Source organism: Lynx rufus, unplaced genomic scaffold, assembly GCF_022079265.1.
Source record: "Lynx rufus isolate CCGP_SWC_20201006 ecotype Redwood Valley unplaced genomic scaffold, mLynRuf1.p SCAF_35, whole genome shotgun sequence".
Taxonomy (NCBI): domain Eukaryota; kingdom Metazoa; phylum Chordata; class Mammalia; order Carnivora; family Felidae; genus Lynx; species Lynx rufus.
The window spans coordinates 1,316,914-1,335,720 of record NW_025814851.1 but is presented as its reverse complement, the minus strand read 5'-3'; the positions used below and the strand labels follow the sequence as shown (position 1 = coordinate 1,335,720).

The window sequence follows — 18,807 nt, the reverse complement described above, 5'->3', positions numbered from 1 at the left end:
GCACTTTAAAAGAACATGTATTCTGCTGTTTGGGATAGAATGTTCTGAATGTATCTGTTAAATCCAGCTGTTCCAGTGTGGCATTCAAAACCATTGTTTTCTTGTTGATGTTTTGTTTAAATGATCTGTCCACTGATGTAAGTTGGGTGTTAAAGTACCCAACTATTATTGTATTATTATTGATTTTTATGTTTGTTATTAACTGTTTTATGTCTTTTGTTGCTTGTAAGATGGGTGTCCTAAGAATTGTTACAACTTCTTGTTGGATATCCCCTTTATGATTATATAGTGTCCTTCTTTGTTTCTTGTTACTGTCTTTGTTTTAAAGTCTATTTTCTCTGATATAAGTATTGCTCCTCATCTTTCTGTTGACATCCATTTTTATGATAGACATTTCTCCACCCCCTCATTTTCATTCTGCTTGTGTCTTTAGGTCTAAAATGGGTCTCTTATAAGCCACATATAGATTTGTCTTGCTTTCTTTCCATTCTGTCCTCCTATGTCTTTTAGTATATGTGCTGCCGATGTCTTTTGATTGGAGCATTTAGTCCATTTATATTCAAAGTAATTATTGATAATGTATTCTCATTTTATTATTTGTTTTGTGGTTTCTGAAGATTTTCTCTGATCATTTTCTCTGATCATTGATGATTTTCCTTATTGATATATTTGGATTTTTTCTCTTTGTTCTTTACATACTTATTAATGATTTTTGATACATGGTTAACATTAGGTTTGTATATAACCTCTTAAGCATATAGCTGTCTATATTAATTTTATCAGCATTAAAAATTAGAACCATTCTTTACTTCTCTCCTGCCCACATTTTAGGTATATTTTATCATATTTCCCGTATTTACATATTTGACACATTTTCCTTTTATTTTGTGAATGCCTTGTCTGATTTTTGACAGAAATATTATTTTTTACTCCTTTTGTTTCCTACTTTTATACTGTCACTTTTGGTCTCTCCTTTCCACTCAAAGAGTCCCCTTAAATATTTCTTACAGGGTTGGTTTTTTGGTCATGAACTCCTTTAGTTTTTATTTGCCTAGGAAGCTCTTTATCTCTCCTTCTATTCTGATTGATAGCCTTGCTGAATAGAGTATTCTTAGCTACAGATTTTTCCCATTCAGCAGTTTGAATATATAAGGCCACTCACTTTTGGCTTGAAAAGTTTCTGCTGAAAAATCCCCTGCTAGCCTTTTTGGGTTTCTAGCCTTTTGGGTATCTTCTTTTGCCTTGCTGCTTTAAAATTTTTTTCTTTATCACTATATTTTGCCAGTTTAATTACAATATATCTTGGTGTTGACCTCCTTTTGTTAATTTTGATGGGAGTTCCCTGTGCCTCCTGGATCTGGATGTCTGTTACCTTCCCCAGATCAGGGAAGTTTTCAACTATTATTTTTTCAAGTAAATTTTGTACCCTCTTTTGTCTTCCTTCTTCTAGGACTCCTATAATATGAATATTATTACATTTGGTGGAGTCACTGTGTTCCCTAAGTCTGTTTTCATTTTTCATAGTTCTTTTCTCTCTTGTTCAACTTGATTACTTTCCATTATTCTGTCTTCTAGGTCACTGAGTTGTTCCTCTGCTTCTTCCATCCTGCTGTTCATTCCATCTAGCATGCTTCTCATTTGGTTTATTGAGCCCTTTATCAATGCTATTTTATTCCTTATCTCTGTGTTAAGGGTCTCACTGATGTCTTCCACTCTTTTCTCAAGTCCAGTGAGTATCTTTGTGATCATTACTTTAAATTCTCTATTGGGCATGTTACTTATTTCTGTTTTGCTTAGATCTCTGGCCATGGCCTTGTACTGTTCTTTAATTTGGGGTAAATTTCTCTGTCTTTTCATTTTACCTACATTTCTGTGTCCATTTGTCTGTGTTAGGAAATAAGCTACATCTTCTGTTCCTCAGGGTAATGATCTTATGATGAAGAGATCCTGTAGTGCCCTGCCATGTAGTGTCCCCTGTTTCCCTAGGCCTGGTGCTTCCTGGAGTGTCTCTAGTGTGTTCTGCATGTGCTCTTATGTTTTGTCTTTGCTGCTGTATCCTTTAGGTCAGTCGTCTATAGAGGCTTTGTTTGCCTATTACAAGGAATGTCTGGTCCCTGGACTGAATGTGGCACGTTTTAACTTAGGTGTGCTCTGGTCTGTTTGTGAAATGAGACCTGTTGCCACTGCTGCTGTAACTGAGGCTCCTCAAAACTCCTGAGTGGGAAGGTGTGGTGTGAGCAGGGTTTGGGGCCAGTTTTCTAGAGGAGGGGACTGCTAAGGCATCAGTGGAAAATGAGAAGAGTGGTTCCACTGGAATATGGGGGACAGGGCTTGGTGTAAGCGAGTGTTGGTATTGTATTGGTTCCTATAGGTGTCGCTGTGCTTATGCTTAGGGTCAGTGGAGAGAAATGGCACTGTCTTGTTATTTTCTTCCTGAAGATTTCTCTCCATGAACACTGCCTCTCTTGGATGTGGTCCAAAATAAACAAATAACCCTCTCCACTGTATGTGCCAGGTATTTTTCATATCACTGTTTCTGTGCTGTATACCCACAGGTTGTTTGCCTGCCTTCTCTGCAAGAGCAACATAATGCCCTCCATGCTGTATCCTAGCCAAGCCCAGTGACCTTTAAAACTCCAGACTTTATGCCCCTCTAGTTGCCAGCAGTCATGAAATTTGGCCCCTCTTGCTTTACAAGCCAATTGCTATGGAATTTGTTTCCCCCAAGTACTCCCCTGCGTGTTAGTCTGTCTCACCCTTCTCTACAACCAGTGCATTCTCTCCACTCCCATGGTCATGGTCCATTTCACTCCCCAACCACATCTCTGCACTTTTTACCTTCTTCCATGTGGCCTCTTTTCTACCTTTAGTTGTGTAGTATGCTCTGCCAGTCTTCAGGTCATTTTCTGGTGTATTTAGGATTATTTGATAGTTATCTGGTTGTATTTGTGGGACAAGGTGAGCTTAAAGTACTCCTACTCCACTGCTATCTTCCAACAACCCACTAGTACATTTTCTTCATTGGATTTTCATTTTTTGTTCTTTCTCTTGCCCTATTCCTTTCTTCCTCACTTGGTCTATCTATATATACCCTATTGATTTTTTTCACATAAACAGGTATATTTTGAGTGAAAATTGGTTTTTAGAAGTTTTATTTGAACAAATTAATACTATACCCAAAAAACAAACAAGATAAAGCTGATCAAGAGAATCCTCTGATAAAAGGTTCCACAGAGGTCCATCACTGACAGTGTTTTTCTTTCATTCCCACTAGTGTCGGGTGATTGCCAAATAAATACATATTATCTCAGTGTTTCATAATTTTTAAAAACATCTTTATTGAGATATAATTCACATACTATTAAATTCACCCTTAAATGGGTGTACAATTTGCTATTTGTATACTCTCACATATTATATTTCTTATTTATTTTCCTTAAATTCATAATGTATTATTTTATAATTGGAAGTTGTCTAGAATTTTGCTATGAGAATGGAATTATTCTAGCTATCATAGAATTTCCGATGATAATTCTGATTTGGGTTAAATATTGGGCTTTGAGAATTATGGCATAGTGTTTGCTCTGAGAAATTGAATAGGAGTTGCTTTTTTTTTTTTTAAATAACTAGTCTGAATCAAGATGTGGCAGCTGTGAAGGAAAACATCAATACTCCTGATAACCTATATGGAAATGGCAAACAAGATCGGAGCAAACAAAGAAGAGCTTCCTGTCCTCGACCAGAGAAGGGGACTAAATTCCAACTTACTGTGCTTCAGGTGAGTGTGTAAATATTATTTGCTTAAGAGTGTGTGTAGAGGTCTGTGTTGACAGAGAGGGGCCATGTTTCTTAAGAGGTGAGTATAAAGCATGTGAAGCGCTAATGTTTCTCTCATTAAATTTTTTTCTGATAACAATATTATGTATTAGGAAGTATAGGCCAAATACAAGGAAGAAAATTAAATTCACTTTTTTCATCTTTTTTCTATATGTATGTATAGTATTTTACATTATTAAGGTTGTAATAGTACTAGTAATAGTAGCAAATGTTTTCTTTTTTGGTAGACACCTTAAATGTTATGCATTTGTTTTATCATTTAATCCTTCAGTAAACCTGTATGATAGGTGTTAGCATACTCATGTTTACAAATGAAGATATTGAAGATTAGAGGGGTAAAGCAATTTGCCTATGGTCATTGAACTAGCAATTGATAGTCTGATTGGAATCCAAACTTTAAAGCTGATATTTCTAACTAATTGGTATATACATCTTGGATGGATGCTTAAACCATTGTATAATTTCATATTCTTCCTTTTTTTTTGCTGAACACACACACATATATTTTAATTTCATTAAGTTTTTAATTTTAATTCTAGTATAGTTAACATACAATGTTATATTAGTTTCAGTTGTACAATATAGTTACTCAAAAATCATATATATCACTTAGTGCTCATCATAAGTGTACTCTTTAATACCCATCACTTATTTTATCCATCCCCCATGCACATGCCCTCTGGTGATCATCAGTTTCTCTATAGTTAGGAGTCTGTTTCTTGAGTGTCTCTCTCTCCTTCTCTCTTTTATTTTAATCTTCTGCTTATTTGTTTTGTTTCTTAAATCCTATATATGAGTAAAATCTTATGGTATTTGTCTTTCTCTGACTGACTTATTGCACTTAGCATTATATTGTTGAACTACATCCATTTTGTTGCAAATGACAAGATTTCATTCTTTTTTATGTCTGAGTAACCTAGTTTGTATGTATATACCATATCTTTCAATTTTTTTTAATGTTTATTTATTTGTGAGACAAAGAGACAGAGACAGAGCATGAGAGGGAGGAGGGGCAGCGAGAGGGGGAGACACAGAATCTGAAGCAGGCTCCAGGGTCTGAGCTGTCAGCACAGAGCCTGATGTGGGGCTCGAACCCACAGACTGCAAGATCATGACCTGAGCTGAAGTCGGACACTCAACTGACTGAGCCACCCAGGCACCCCAACCATATCTTTTAAAAAATTTTTTTTAATGTTTATTTTTAAGAGAGAGAGTACATGTACATGATTGGGGGAGGGGTGGAGAGACGGGGACAGAGGATCCAAAGTGGGCTGTCTGCTGTCAGCACAGAGGTTCAAACTCATGAACTGTGAGATCATGACCTAAGCCAAAGTCAGACGCTTAACCAACTGAGCCACCCAGGCACCCCATATCTTCTTTATCCGTTCATCAATCGATGGACATTTGTACTGCTTCCATATCTTGGCTACTGTAAATGCTGCTATTAACATAGGGGTGCATGTATCCCTTTGAATTAGTGTTTATGTATCCTTAATGTAAACACCTAGTAGTGTGATTACTGAATCATAGGGTAGTTTTGTTTTTAACATTTTGAGGAACCTCCATACTGTCTTCCACAGTGGCTATACCAGTTTGCATTTTCAGCAACAGTGCATGAGGGTTCCCTTTTCTACACATCCTCATAAACACCTGTTGTTACTTGTGTTGTTGATTTTAGTCATTGTGACAGGTGTGAGGTGATATCTCATTATAGTTTTGATTTGCAATGCCATGATGATAAGTGATGATGAGCATTTTCATGTGTCTTTTGGCCTGAGTATCTTCTTTGGAGAAATGTCTGTTTAAGTCTTCTGACAACTTTTTAATTCGATTATTTGTTTTTGTATGTTGAGTTTTATAAATTCTTTATATATTTTGCATACTAGCCCTTTATTGGATATGTAATTTGCAAGTATCTCCTCCCATTCCATAGGTTGCCTTTTAGTTTTTTTTTTCTTTTTTTTAATGTTTATTTATTTTTGAGACAGAGAGAGACAGAGCATGAACAGGGGAGGGGCAGAGAGAGAGGGAGACACAGAATCCGAAACAGGCTCCAGGCTCCGAGCTGCCAGCACAGAGCCCGACGCGGGGCTCGAACTCACGGACCGTGAGATCATGACCTGAGCCGAAGTCGGACACTTAACCGACCAAGCCACCCAGGCGCCCTGCCTTTTAGTTTTTTTAGTTGTTTCCTTTGATGTGCAGAAGCTTTTTATTTTGATGTCATCCCAGTAGATCATTTTTGCTTTTGTTTCCTTTTCCTCAGGAGATATAAATAGAAAGAATTTGCTACTGCTGATTTCAAAGAAGTTAATGCCTGTGTTCTCTTCTAGGAATTTTACAGTTTCAGGTCTCACATTCAGATCTTTAATCCATTTTGAACTTATTTATGTGTATGGTATAAGAAAGAGGTGGAATTTCATTCTTTTGCATGTTGCTGTCCAGTTTTTCCAACACCATTTGTTGAATGGACTGTCCTTTTACCATTGCATATTGTTTCCTGCTTTGTCAAAGATTAATTAACCCTGAAGTTGTGGGTTTATTCTGCATCTTCTATTTCTTTTCATTGGTTTTTGTGTCTCTTTGTGCCCGTACCATACTGTTTGATTACTATAGCTTGGGAGTATAACTTGAAATCCAGAATTGTGACGTCTTCAACTTTGCTTTTCCTTTTCAAAATTGATTATTTGCATCTATGTTCATCAGGGATATCGGCCTGTAGTTCTCTTTTTGACTGGTGTCTTTATCTGGATTTTGTATCAGAGTAATGCTGGCCTCATAGAGTGGATTTGGAAGTTTTGCTTCCTTTTCTATTTTTTTGGAATAGTTTGAGAAGAATAGGTATTAACTCTTCTTTAAATTTTGTTAAAATTCACCTGTGAAGCCATCTGGTCCCTAACTTTTGTTTGTTGGGAATTTTTTGATTACTGACTCAATTTCTTTGCTGGTTGTCTCTGTTCAAATTTTCGATTTCCTTCTGTTTCAGTTTCGGTAGTTTATATGTTTCTAGGAATTTATCCATTTCTTCTAGATTATCCAATTTGTTGGCATATAGTTTTTCATAGTATTCTCTTGTGATTATATGTTTGATGTTGGTTGCTATTTCTCTTTTCTCATTTGTGATTTTATTTATTTGAGCCCTTTCTCTTTTTTCTTGACAAGTCTGACTAGAGGTTTAACAATTTTATAATTTTTTTCAAAGAACCAGCTCCTGGTGTCATTGATCTGTTCTATTGTTTGTTTTGTTTTGTTTTGTTTTGTTTTGCTTTGCTATGTTTTGTTTTTAGTTTCTATATCTTTTATTTCTAATCCCATCTTTGTTATTTCCATTTTTCTTCTGGTTTTAGGTTTTGACTGTTGTACTTTTTCTACCTCCTTTAGGTGCATGGTCAGGTTGTTTATTTGAGATATTCCTTCCTTCTTGAGGTAGACCTGTATTGTTGTAAATTCCCTCTTAGAACCACTTTTGCTACATCCCAGAGGTTTTGGATCATTGTGTTTTCATTTTCATTTGTTTCCCCGTACTTTTTTTTTTAATTTTTATTTTTTTAACTTTATTTTTTATTTTTTAAAATTTACATCCAAACTAGTTAGTATATAGTGAAGCAATGATTTCACTAGATTCCTTAATGCCCCTTACCCATTTAGCCCATCCCCCCTCCCACAACCCCTGGGGACTATGTGCCATCGAGGCCAGGCCATGAGTTTGGGCTCAATGTGCGATGGTGGCTGGGGATCGCAGTTGGGCAGGATACACGAGGGTGGTGGGTGTGCATAGCTGGATATGGTGCTGCTGACATGCCTGTTGCCCTTTGGCAGCTGTGCACCTGTTGCTAGGCAGGGTACCTGTGTGTCTTTAACATAATTTGTCTTGAGTATACGGCCAAAGCTTGCAGGCTTGGAGTAGGCAATCCTCAGCAGAACTCACGGGTGTGGAATACTGCTGGTGGGTTAGGTAGCAAGCGTCTGTGCAGTCTCGCCTTCTGCAGGTGTCTCTGTGCTTATGCTATGGGCAGGGGACAAAACTGGCATGTGCCAGCTCCCTCATTTTAGGAAAAGTCCCCAATACAGTCCAAAATCAGTATGAACAGATCTGACTCCTGTTTCCCCCGGCTTTGTATAAGCTGCCATTTTTATGTTGCCTCTCTGCAGTTTGCTGTCTCTTTAAGGGTGGCAACCCACCTGTCATTCACCCACCTGGCTTGCCCAGTGCTGAGTCAGCTGACCTGTAAAGCTCCAGGTTGTAAGCCCCACTGGTTTTACAAACTCATAGAATGTAGTCCCTCTTGTGTGTGTGTGTGTGTGTGTGTGTGTGTGTGTGTGTGTGTGGTTGTTTAAGAGAGAGAACGCGAACAGGGCAGATGGAGAGAGAGAGAGAATATCTTAAGCAGACTCTGTGCTCAGTGTGGAGCCTGTTGCATGCCTTGATCCCATGCCCCTGGGAATATAACCTGAGCTGAAATTGAGAGTCCGGTGCTCAACAGACTTTGCCACCCAGGTGCCCCTGCCCCTCTGGTTCTGAGAGCCAAACTTTATGGGGATCAGTATTCCTCCTGTGAACTCCCTGGTGTGAGGGTCAGTTTCTCTGCTCTGTTTATGCACATAACTTTATTCCTTTTGTGGGCAGCCTCTTTGGCCTCTGACCTTCTTAACTTTTCAAATGCAGCTTCATCTCTAGTTGTGGAGTTTGTTTTGCCTGTCTTTGGATCACTCTCCAGTTTATTGACTTGGGTGTGGATGATATCTAGTTGAAAATGTAGGAAGGGTTGAGCTCTGCATCCTCCTACTCCACCATCTTCCCAAGCTCTGACTCTCTTCTGACCATTCTGTAATGGGCTTATATTTTTGTGTTGAGTTTTAGAAGTTTTTCATATATTTTGTTTTTTTTAATTTTTATTTTTTTAAGTTTTAGGAGATATAATTGACATATAACATTATAAACGTTAAAGGTGTACAACATAATGATTTATGTAAATATTGATATTTTTAAATTTTTTTTATACTTAAATTTTAGTTAACATTCAGTGCAGTGCAGTATTGGTTTCAGGAATGGAATTTTGTGATTGATTACTTACATACAAAACCCAGTGCTCGAGAAAGACCTCGGACTGAGACGGAGAGGGATCCAATCTCTAACTGCGGGGCTTTCTTCGGACTGGGGCCAGCTCCCTGTTCCCACAGCTGGGGAGGAGGGGAGCCACGCCTGGGTGCGATTGTAGGTCACAGGCTCAGTCTGCAGCTTGAGAAAGCGGTTCCCTCCCTGGAGGGCTCCATGATAGCATAGAACCTGCCTTCGTCCGCTGCCGCCCGCCCCCCCCCCCCCCCGCCATTTCTCCTCCTTATCTCTTCCCTCTCCTTGGCTGGTTACTCTGGTTTTTGGTCTGTCTGAACAGGCATATTTAATGCATCTTGATGCATGTTCTTCTTTACACTGTCCTTCTTTACACTCCTTTCTCTCTCTCTGGAATAATCAAGCCATATAGTTTCTCTTTATGGGTAATTTTATCTTTGTTTCATTTTCCCCACCTCCTTCTTTATTTTCCTTTCTCTCTGGATTAAGCCTTTTAGTCTCTCTGACTAATCAACTGCCCAATCAACGTTTATCCCCCACCCCACTATTGTCATTTCTCTTTGGATGTGCTCTTCCCTCAGCACCTCCTCCAACCTCTTCTTTACTTGTAGTCTGTGTTTTTGGGTTTTGGTTTTTAGCCGTTAGGTTTTTGTTTTTGTTTATTTGTTTGCGTTATTTGCTAGTGTGTTTGCATGTTTTTGTCTCCTGTTTGTCTGTCTGTTTTCCTTTACAGGGCTACTCCAAGGAACAAATCTGGTGGAGGGTACAAAATATTACTACGAGTAGGGTAATAAAATTACCAAAGTCACAACAACAGAGAGCAAGTAACAATCCCCGATTAAACACCTCCTGAAGGGTCAGGCCCTGGACAGTGTATAACGCTCCTTTAATATAGCAGTGTTTGCAGGTGCAGAGCACACAAGCTTTTAAAACGCATAAAGGACTTGGGGCGCCTGGGTGGATCGGTCGGTTGGGTGTCTGCTTTGGCTCAGGTCATGATCTCACAGTCCATGAGTTTGGGCCCGCATCAGGCTCTGTGCTGACAGCTCAGAGCCTGGAGCCTGCTTTGGATTCTGTGTCTCCCTCTGTCTCTGCCCCTCCCCTGCTCATGCTCTGTCTCTCTCTGTCTCAAAAATAAAAACATTAAATTAAAACAAACAAAGGATAGAAAACTACCCAAATTACGATGAAACGGAAGAATTCTCCTAAAAAAATTCCAGGAAGTAGCAACAGCTAATGAATTGATCAAAACCTATTTAAGCAATATAACAGAACAAGAATTTGGAATAATAGTCATAAAATTAATCGCTGGGCTTGAAAAAAGCATAGAGGACAACAGAATCTATTGCTACAGAGATCAAGGGACTATAAAAGAGTCATGAGGTGGTAAAAAATGGTATAAATGAGGTGCAAAATAAAATGGAGGTGGCCACAGCACGGATTGAAGAGGCAGACGAGAGATAGGTAAATTAGAAGATGAAATTATGGAAAAAGAAGAAGCTGAGAAAAAGAGAGATAAAAAAAATCCAGGAGTATGAGAGGAGAATTAGAGAACTAAGTGATGCAATCAAACGGAACAATATCTGCATCATAGGAATTCCAGAAGAAGAAGAGAGAGAGAAAGGGGCTGAAGGTGTACTTGAACAAATCATAGCTGAGAACTTCCCTGATCTGGGGAAGGAAATAGGCATTGAAATCCAAGAGACACAGAGAACTCCCTTCAGATATAACATGAAACGATCTTCTACATGACATATCATAGTGAAACTGGCAAAATACAAGGATAAAGAGAGAATTCTGAAAGCAGCTAGGGATAAATTGGCCCCAACATACAAAGGTAGACACATAAGGGTAGTAGCAGACCTCTCTACTGAAACTTGGCAGGCCAGAAAGGAATGGCAGGAAATCTTCAGTGTAATGAACAGAAAAAATATGCAGCCAAGAATCCTTTATCCAGCAAGTCTGTCATTCAGAATAGAAGAAGAGATAAAGATTTTCCCTAACAAACAAAAACTGAAGGAATTCATCACCTCTAAACCAGCCCTACAAGAGATCCTCTGGGGGACTCTGTGAGTGAAATGTTGCAAGGACCACAAAGTGCCAGAGACATCACTACAAGCATGGAACCTGTAGACATCACAATGACTCTAACACAATATCTTTCTATAATAACATTGAATGCAAATGGACTAAATGCTCCAACCAAAAGGCATAGAGTATCAGAATGGATAAAAACACATGACCCATCCATTTGCTGTCTACAAGAGACTCATTTTATTTATTTATTTATTTTCAATATATGAAATTTATTGTCAAATTGGTTTCCATACAACACCCAGTGCTCATCCCAAAAGGTGCCCTCCTCAATACCCATCACCCACCCTTTCCTCCCTCCCACCCCCCATTAACCCTCAGTTTGTTCTCAGTTTTTAACAGTCTCTTATGCTTTGGCTCTCTCCCACTCTAACATCTTTTTTTTTTCCCTTCCCCTCCCCCATGGGTTTCTGTTAAGTTTCTCAAGATCCACATAAGAGTGAAAACCATATGGTATCTGTCTTTCTCTGTATGGCTTATTTCACTTAGCATCACACTCTCCAGTTCCATCCACGTTGCTACAAAAGGCCATATTTCATCCTTTCTCATTGCCACGTAGTATTCCATTGTGTATATAAACCACAATTTCTTTATCCATTCATCAGTTGATGGACATTTAGGCTCTTTCCACAATTTGGCTATTGTTGAGAGTGCTGCTATAAACATTGGGGTACAAGTGCCCCTATGCATCAGTACTCCTGTATCCCTTGGGTAAATTCCTAGCAGTGCTATTGCTGGGTCATAGGGTAGGTCTATTTTTAAATTTCTGAGGAACCTCCACACTGCTTTCCAGAGGGTTCCCGTTTCTCCACATCCTCTCCAGCATCTATAGTCTCCTGATTTGTTCATTTTGGCCACTCTGACTGGCGTGAGGTGATATCTGAGTGTGGTTTTGATTTGTATTTCCCTGATAAGGAGCAACGTTGAATATCGTTTCATGTGCCTGTTGGCCATCTGGATGTCTTCTTTAGAGAAGTGTCTATTCACGTTTTCTGCCCATTTCTTCACTGGATTTTTTGTTTTTCGGGTGTGGAGTTGGTGAGCTCTTTATAGATTTTGGATACTAGCCCTTTGTCCGATATGTCATTTGCAAATATCTTTTCCCATTCTGTTGGTTGCCTTTTAGTTTTGTTGGTTGTTTCCTTTGCTGTACAGAAGCTTTTTATCTTAATAAAGTCCCAGTAATTCATTTTTGCTTTTAATTCCCTTGCCTTTGGGGATGTGTCAAGTAAGAGATTGCGACGGCTGAGGTCAGAGAGGTCTTTTCCTGCTTTCTCCTCTAGGGTTTTGATGGTTTCCTGTCTCATATTCAGGTCCTTAATCCATTTTGAGTTTATTTTTGTGAATGATGTGAGAAAGTGGTCTAGTTTCAACCTTCTGCATGTTGCTGTCCATTTCTCCCAGCACCATTTGTTAAAGAGACTTTTTTCCATTGGATGTTCTTTCCTGCTTTGTCAAAGATGAGTTGGCCATACGTTTGTGGGTCTAGTTCTGGGGTTTCTATTCTATTCCATTGGTCTGTGTGTCTGTTTTTGTGCCAATACCATGCTGTCTTGATGATGACAGCTTTGTAGTAGAGGCTAAAGTCTGGGATTGTGATGCCTCCTGCTTTGGTCTTCTTCTTCAAAATTCCTTTGGCTATTCGGGGCCTTTTGTGGTTCCATATGAATTTTAGGATGGCTTGTTCTACTTTCGAGAAGAATGCCTGTGCAATTTTGATTGGGATTGCATTGAATGTGTAGATAGCTTTGGGTAGTATTGACATTTTGACAATATTTATTCTTCCAATCCATGAGCAGGGAATGTTTTTCCATTTCTTTAAATCTTCTTCAACTACCTTCATAAGCTTTCTATAGTTTTCAGCATACAGATCCTTTACATCTTTGGTTAGATTGATTCCTAGGTATTTTATGCTTCTTGGTGCAATTGTGAATGGGATCAGTTTCTTTATTTGTCTTTCTGTTGCTTCATTGTTAGTGTATAAGAATGCAACTGATTTCTGTACATTGATTTTGTATCCTGCAACTTTGCTGACTTCATGTATCAGTTCTAGCAGACTTTTGGTGGAGTCTATCGGATTTTCCATGTATAATATGTCATCTGCAAAAAGCGAAAGCTTGACTTCATCTTTGCCAATTTTGATGCCTTTGATTTCCTTTTGTTGTCTGATTGCTGATGCTAGAACTTCCAACACTATGTTAAACAACAGAGGTGAGAGTGGACATCCCTGTCGTGTTCCTGATCTCAGGGAAAAAGCTCTGTTTTTCCCCATTGAGGATGATGTTAGCTGTGGGCTTTTCATAAATGGCTTTTATGATGTGTAAGTATGTTCCTTCTATCCCGACTTTCTCAAGGGTTTTTATTAAGAAAGGGTGCTGGATTTTGTCAAAGGCCTTTTCTGCATCGATTGACAGGATCATATGGTTCTTCTCTTTTTTTTTTGTTAATGTGATGTATCACGTTGATTGATTTGCGAATGTTGAACCAGCCCTGCATCCCAGGAATGAATCCCACTTGATCATGGTGAATAATTCTTTTTATATGCTGTTGAATTCTATTTGCTAGTATCTTATTGAGAATTTTTGCATCCATATTCATCAGGGATATTGGCCTGTAGTTCTCTTTTTTTACTGGGTCCAAGAGACTCATTTTAGACCTGAGGACACCTTCAGATTGAAAGTGAGGGCATGGAGAACTATCTATCATGCAACGGGAAATCAAAAGAAAGCTGGAGTAGCCATACTTATATCAGGCAAACTAGACTTTAAATTAAAGGTTGTAACAGGAGATGAAGAAGGGCATTATATCATAATTACAGGGTCTATCCATCAGGAAGAGCTAAGAATAATAAATGTCTATGCCCCGAATACGAGAGCCCCCAAATATGTATAACAGTTAATCACAAACATACGCAAACTTATTGATAAGAATGTGGTAATTTCAGGGGACTTTAACCCCTTTACATCAATGGATAGAACATCTAGACAGAGAATAAATAAAGAAACAAGGGCCCTGAATGATACATTGGATCAGATGGACTTGACAGATATATTGAGAACTCTGCATCCCAAAGCAACAGAATATACTTTCTTCTCGAGTGCACATGGAACATTCTCCAAGTTCAATCACATACTGTGTCACAAACCAGCCCTTTGTAAGTATACAAGAATTGAGATCATACCATGCATACGTTCAGACCACAATGCTATGAAGCTTGAAATCAAGCACGGGAAAACCTCTGGGAAACCTCCAAAAGCATGGAGGTTAAAGAACACCCTACTAAAGAATGAATGGATCAACCAGGCAATTCGAGAAGAAATTAAAGAATTATGGAAACAAATGAAAATGAAAATACAACAATCCACACGTTTTGGGATGCAGCAAAAGCAGTCCTGAGAGGAAACTACATTGCAATGCAGGCCTATCTCAAGAAACAAGAAAAATCCCAAATACAAAATCTAACAGCACACCTAAAGGAAATAGAAGCAGAACAGCAAAGACACCCCAAAGTCAGCAGAAGAGAAATAATAAAAATCAGACCAGAAATAAGCAGTATTTATTTAGTATAGAATCTAAAAAAAGATTAGAGCAGATCAGTGAATCCAAGAGTTGTTTTTTTGGAAAAATAAACAAAATTGATAAATCGCTAGCCAGGCTTCTCAAAAAGAAAAGGGAGATGGCCCAAATAGATAAAATCATAAATGAAAATGGAATTATTACAATCAATCCATCAGAAATACAAGCAATTTTCAGGGAATACCATGAAAAATTATGTGCCAACAAACTAGACAACCTGGAAGACATGGACAAATTCCTAAGCACCCACACACTTCCAAAACTCAAACAGGAAGAAATAGAAAATTTGAACAGACCCATAACCAGTGAGGAAATTGAATCAGTTATCAAAAATCTCCCAGCAAATAAGAGTCCAGGACCAGATGGCTTCCCTGGGGAATTCTACCAGACATTTAAAGCAGAGATAATACCTTTCTTTCTCAAGGTGTTCCAAAAAATAGAAAGGGAAGGAAAACTTCCAGACTCATTCTGTGAAGCCAGCATTACTTTGATTCCTAGACCAGACAGAGACCCAGCAAAAAAAAAAAGAGAACTACAGGCCAATATCCCTGATGAATATGGATGCAAAAATTCTCAATAAGGTACTAGCAAATCAAATCCAACAGCGTATAAAAAGAATTATTCACCATGATCAAGTGGGATTCATTCCTGGGCTTCAGGGCTGGTTCAATATTCACAAATCAATCAATGTGATACATTACATTAACAAAAGAAAAGAACCATATGATCCTGTCAATAGATGCAGAAAAAGCATTTGTCAAAATTCAGCATCCTTTCTTAATCCCTCAAGAAACTCGGGATAGAAGGAACATACTTAAACATCATAAAAGCCATTTATGTGAAAAGACCACAGCTAATATCATCCTCACTGGGGAAAAACTGAGAGCTTTCCCCCTGAGATCAGGAGCATGACAGGATGTCCAACTCTCACCGCTGTTGTTTAACATAGTGTTGGAAGTTCTAGCATCAGCAATCAGACAACAAAAGGAAATCAAAGGCATCAAAATTGGCAAAGATGAAATCAAGCTTTCACTTTTTGCAGATGAAATGATATTATACTAGGAAAACCTGATAGACTCCACCAAAAGTCTGCTAGAACTGATACATGAATTTTGCAAAGTCACAGGATGCAAAATTAATGTACAGAAATCAGCTGCATTGTTATACACTAATAATGAAGCAACAGAAAGACAAATAAAGAAACTGATCCTATTCACAATTGCACCAAGAAGCATAAAATACCTAGGAATAAACCTAACCAAAGATGCAAAAGATCTGTATGCTGAAAACTATTGAAAGCTTAGGAAGGAAATTGAAGAAGATATAAAGAAATGGAAAAACATTCTGTGCTCATGGATTGGAAGAATAAATATTGTTAAAATGTCAATACTAACCAAAGCTATCCATACATTCAATGCAATCCCAATCAAAATTGCACAGGCATTGTTCTCAAAGCTAGAACAAGCAATCCTAAAATTTGTATGGAACCACAAAAGGCCCTGAATAGCCAGAGTAATATTGAAGAAGACCAAATCAGGAGGCATCACAATCCCAGACTTTAGCCTCTACTACAAAGCTGTAATTATCAAGACAGCATGGTATTGGCACAAAAACAGACACTGAGACCAATGTAGTAGAATAGAGACTCCAGAATTGGGCCCACAAAAGTATGGCCAACTAATCTTTGACAAGGCAGGAAAGAATATCCAATGGAAAAAAGTCGCTTTAACCAATGGTGCTGGGAGAACTGGACAGCAACATGCAGAACGATGAAACTAGACCACTCTCTTACACCATTCACAAAAATAAACTCAAAATGTATAAAGGACCTGAATGTGAGACAGGAAACCATCAAAACCCTAGAGGAGAAAGCAGGGAAAAAACCTCTCTGACCTCAGCCGTCGCAATCTCTTACTTGACACATCCCCAAAGGCAAGGGAATTAAAAGCAAAAATGAACTATTGGGACCTCATGAAGATAAAATGCTTCTTCACTGCAAAGGAAACAGTCAACAAAACTAAAAGGCAACCAACAGAATGGGAAAAAATATTTGCAAATGACATATCACATACAGAGCTAGTATCCAAAATCTGTAAAGAGCTCACCAAACTCCACACCCAAAAATCAAATAATCCAGTGAAGAAATGGGCAGAAAACGTGAATAGACACTTCTCTAAAGAAGACATCCAGATGGCCAACAGGCGCATAAAAAGATGCTCAACATCACTCCTCGTCAGGGAAATACAAATCAAAACCACACTCAGATATCACCTCACGCCAACCTGAATGGCTAAAATGAACAAATCAGGAGACTATAGATGCTGGAGAGGATGTGGAGAAACAGGAACCCTCTTGCCCTGTTCGTGGGAATGCAAACTGGTGCAGCCACTCTGGAAAACAATGTGGAGGTTCCTCAAGAAATTAAAAATAGAACTACCCTACCACCCAGCAATTGCACTACTAGGTATTTATCCAAGAGATATAGGAGTGCTGATGCATAGGGGCACTTGTACCCCGAGGTTTATAGCAGCAGTTTCAACAATAGCCAAATTATGGAAAGAACCTAAATGTCCATCAACTGATGAATGGATAAAGAAGTTGTGGTTTATATATATAATGGAATACTACTTGGCAATGAGAAAGAATGAAATATGGCCTTTTTTAGCCGCATGGATGGAACTGGAGAGTGTCATGCTAAGTGAAATAAGTCATGCAGAGAAAGACAGATACCATATGTTTTCACACTTAAGTGGATGCTGAGAAACTTAACAGAAGACCATGGGGCAGGGGAAGGGGGAAGAAAAAGTTACAGTGAGGGAAGGAGGCAAACCATAAGAGACTCTTAAAAACTGAGAATAAACTGAGGGTTGATGGGGGGTGGGAGGGAGGGGAAAGTGGGTGATGTGCATTGAGGAGGGCACCTGTTGGGATGAGCACTGGGTGTTGTATGGAAACCAATTTGACAATAAATTTCATATTAAAATAAAAACAGTGATCACAAGTGCCCTCCTTAGTACCCATCACCCATCTAGCTCATCTCCCACTCCCCTCCCTTCATCAACCCATAGTCTGTTTTCTAGAATTAAGAGTCTCTTGTGGTTTTTTTCCCTCTCTTCTCTTTCCCCCCTTGCCATATGTTCATCCTTTTTGTTTCTGAAATCTCACATATAAATGAAATTGTATGGTATTTGTCTTTCTCTGAGTGACTTATTTCGCTTAGCATTATACATGCTAGCTCCATCCACATTGTTGCATATGGCAAGATTTCAGTCTTTTTGATTCATGAGTAATATTCCAGTGTGTGTGTGTGTGTGTGTGTGTGTGTGTGTGTGTGTGCACGCGCATGCGCCCATGCATGTATACACCATATGTTCTTTATGCATTCATTATCCATTCATTAGTCGATGGATATTTGCGCTCTGTCCATAGTTTGGCTATTGTTGATCCTTTATATATTTTGGATACTAACCTTTTATTGGATAGGTCATTTGTAAATATCTTCTCCCATTCAGTACATTGTTTTTTAGTTTTGTTGATCATTTCCTTTGTTGTACAGAAACATTTTAGTTTGATGTAGTCCCAATAGTTCATTTCTGCTTATATTTCCCTTGCTTTGGCAGACATATCTAGAACAATATTGGTATATCCAATGTCAGAGAAATTACTGCCTGTGTTCTCTTGTAGGACTTTAATGGTTTCAAGTCTCACATTTAGTTCTTTCATCTATTTTGCATTTATTTTTGTGTATAGTGTACAAAAGTGGTCTAGTTCCATTCTTTTGCATGTAGCTCTCCAGTTTTACCAACACTAATTTTCAAGGAGCCTTTTCCAATTGTGTGTTCTTGTCTCTTTTGTTGAAGATTAAATTACCATGTAATTGTGGGTTTATTTCTGGGCTTTAGTCCTGTTCTGTTGATCTGTGTGTCTGTTTTTGCACCAGTACCATACTCTTTTGATTATGATAGCTTTGTGGTATAACTTTAAGTCTGGAATTGTTATACATATAGCTTTATTTTTCTTTTTGAAGATTGTTTTGGCAAATCTGGGTCCTTTGTGGTTGCATACAAATTTTAGGAAATTTTTTTCTAGTTCGGTAAAAAAAAATGTTTTGGTGAGGTTTACATTAAATCTGTAGATTGCTTTGGGTTATAATGTCATTTTAACAATATATGTTCTTCAAATTCTTGAGCATGGAATATCTTTCCATTTGTTTGTATTGTCTTCAATTT

The 18,807-nt window shown here is 38.3% G+C and overlaps 1 protein-coding gene across 1 annotated transcript in view; it reads left to right on the top strand.

Annotated features, from left to right (window-relative positions):
- The window catches only part of WNK3 (WNK lysine deficient protein kinase 3), a 154,448-nt gene that overhangs the window by 103,511 nt on the left and 32,130 nt on the right, over positions 1–18,807 (top strand). Inside the window, exon 11 of the mRNA XM_047093639.1 lies at positions 3,631–3,778. Within this exon, the coding sequence (XP_046949595.1) occupies positions 3,631–3,778 (148 nt within the window). The remainder of the gene's footprint in view (positions 1–3,630; positions 3,779–18,807) is intronic.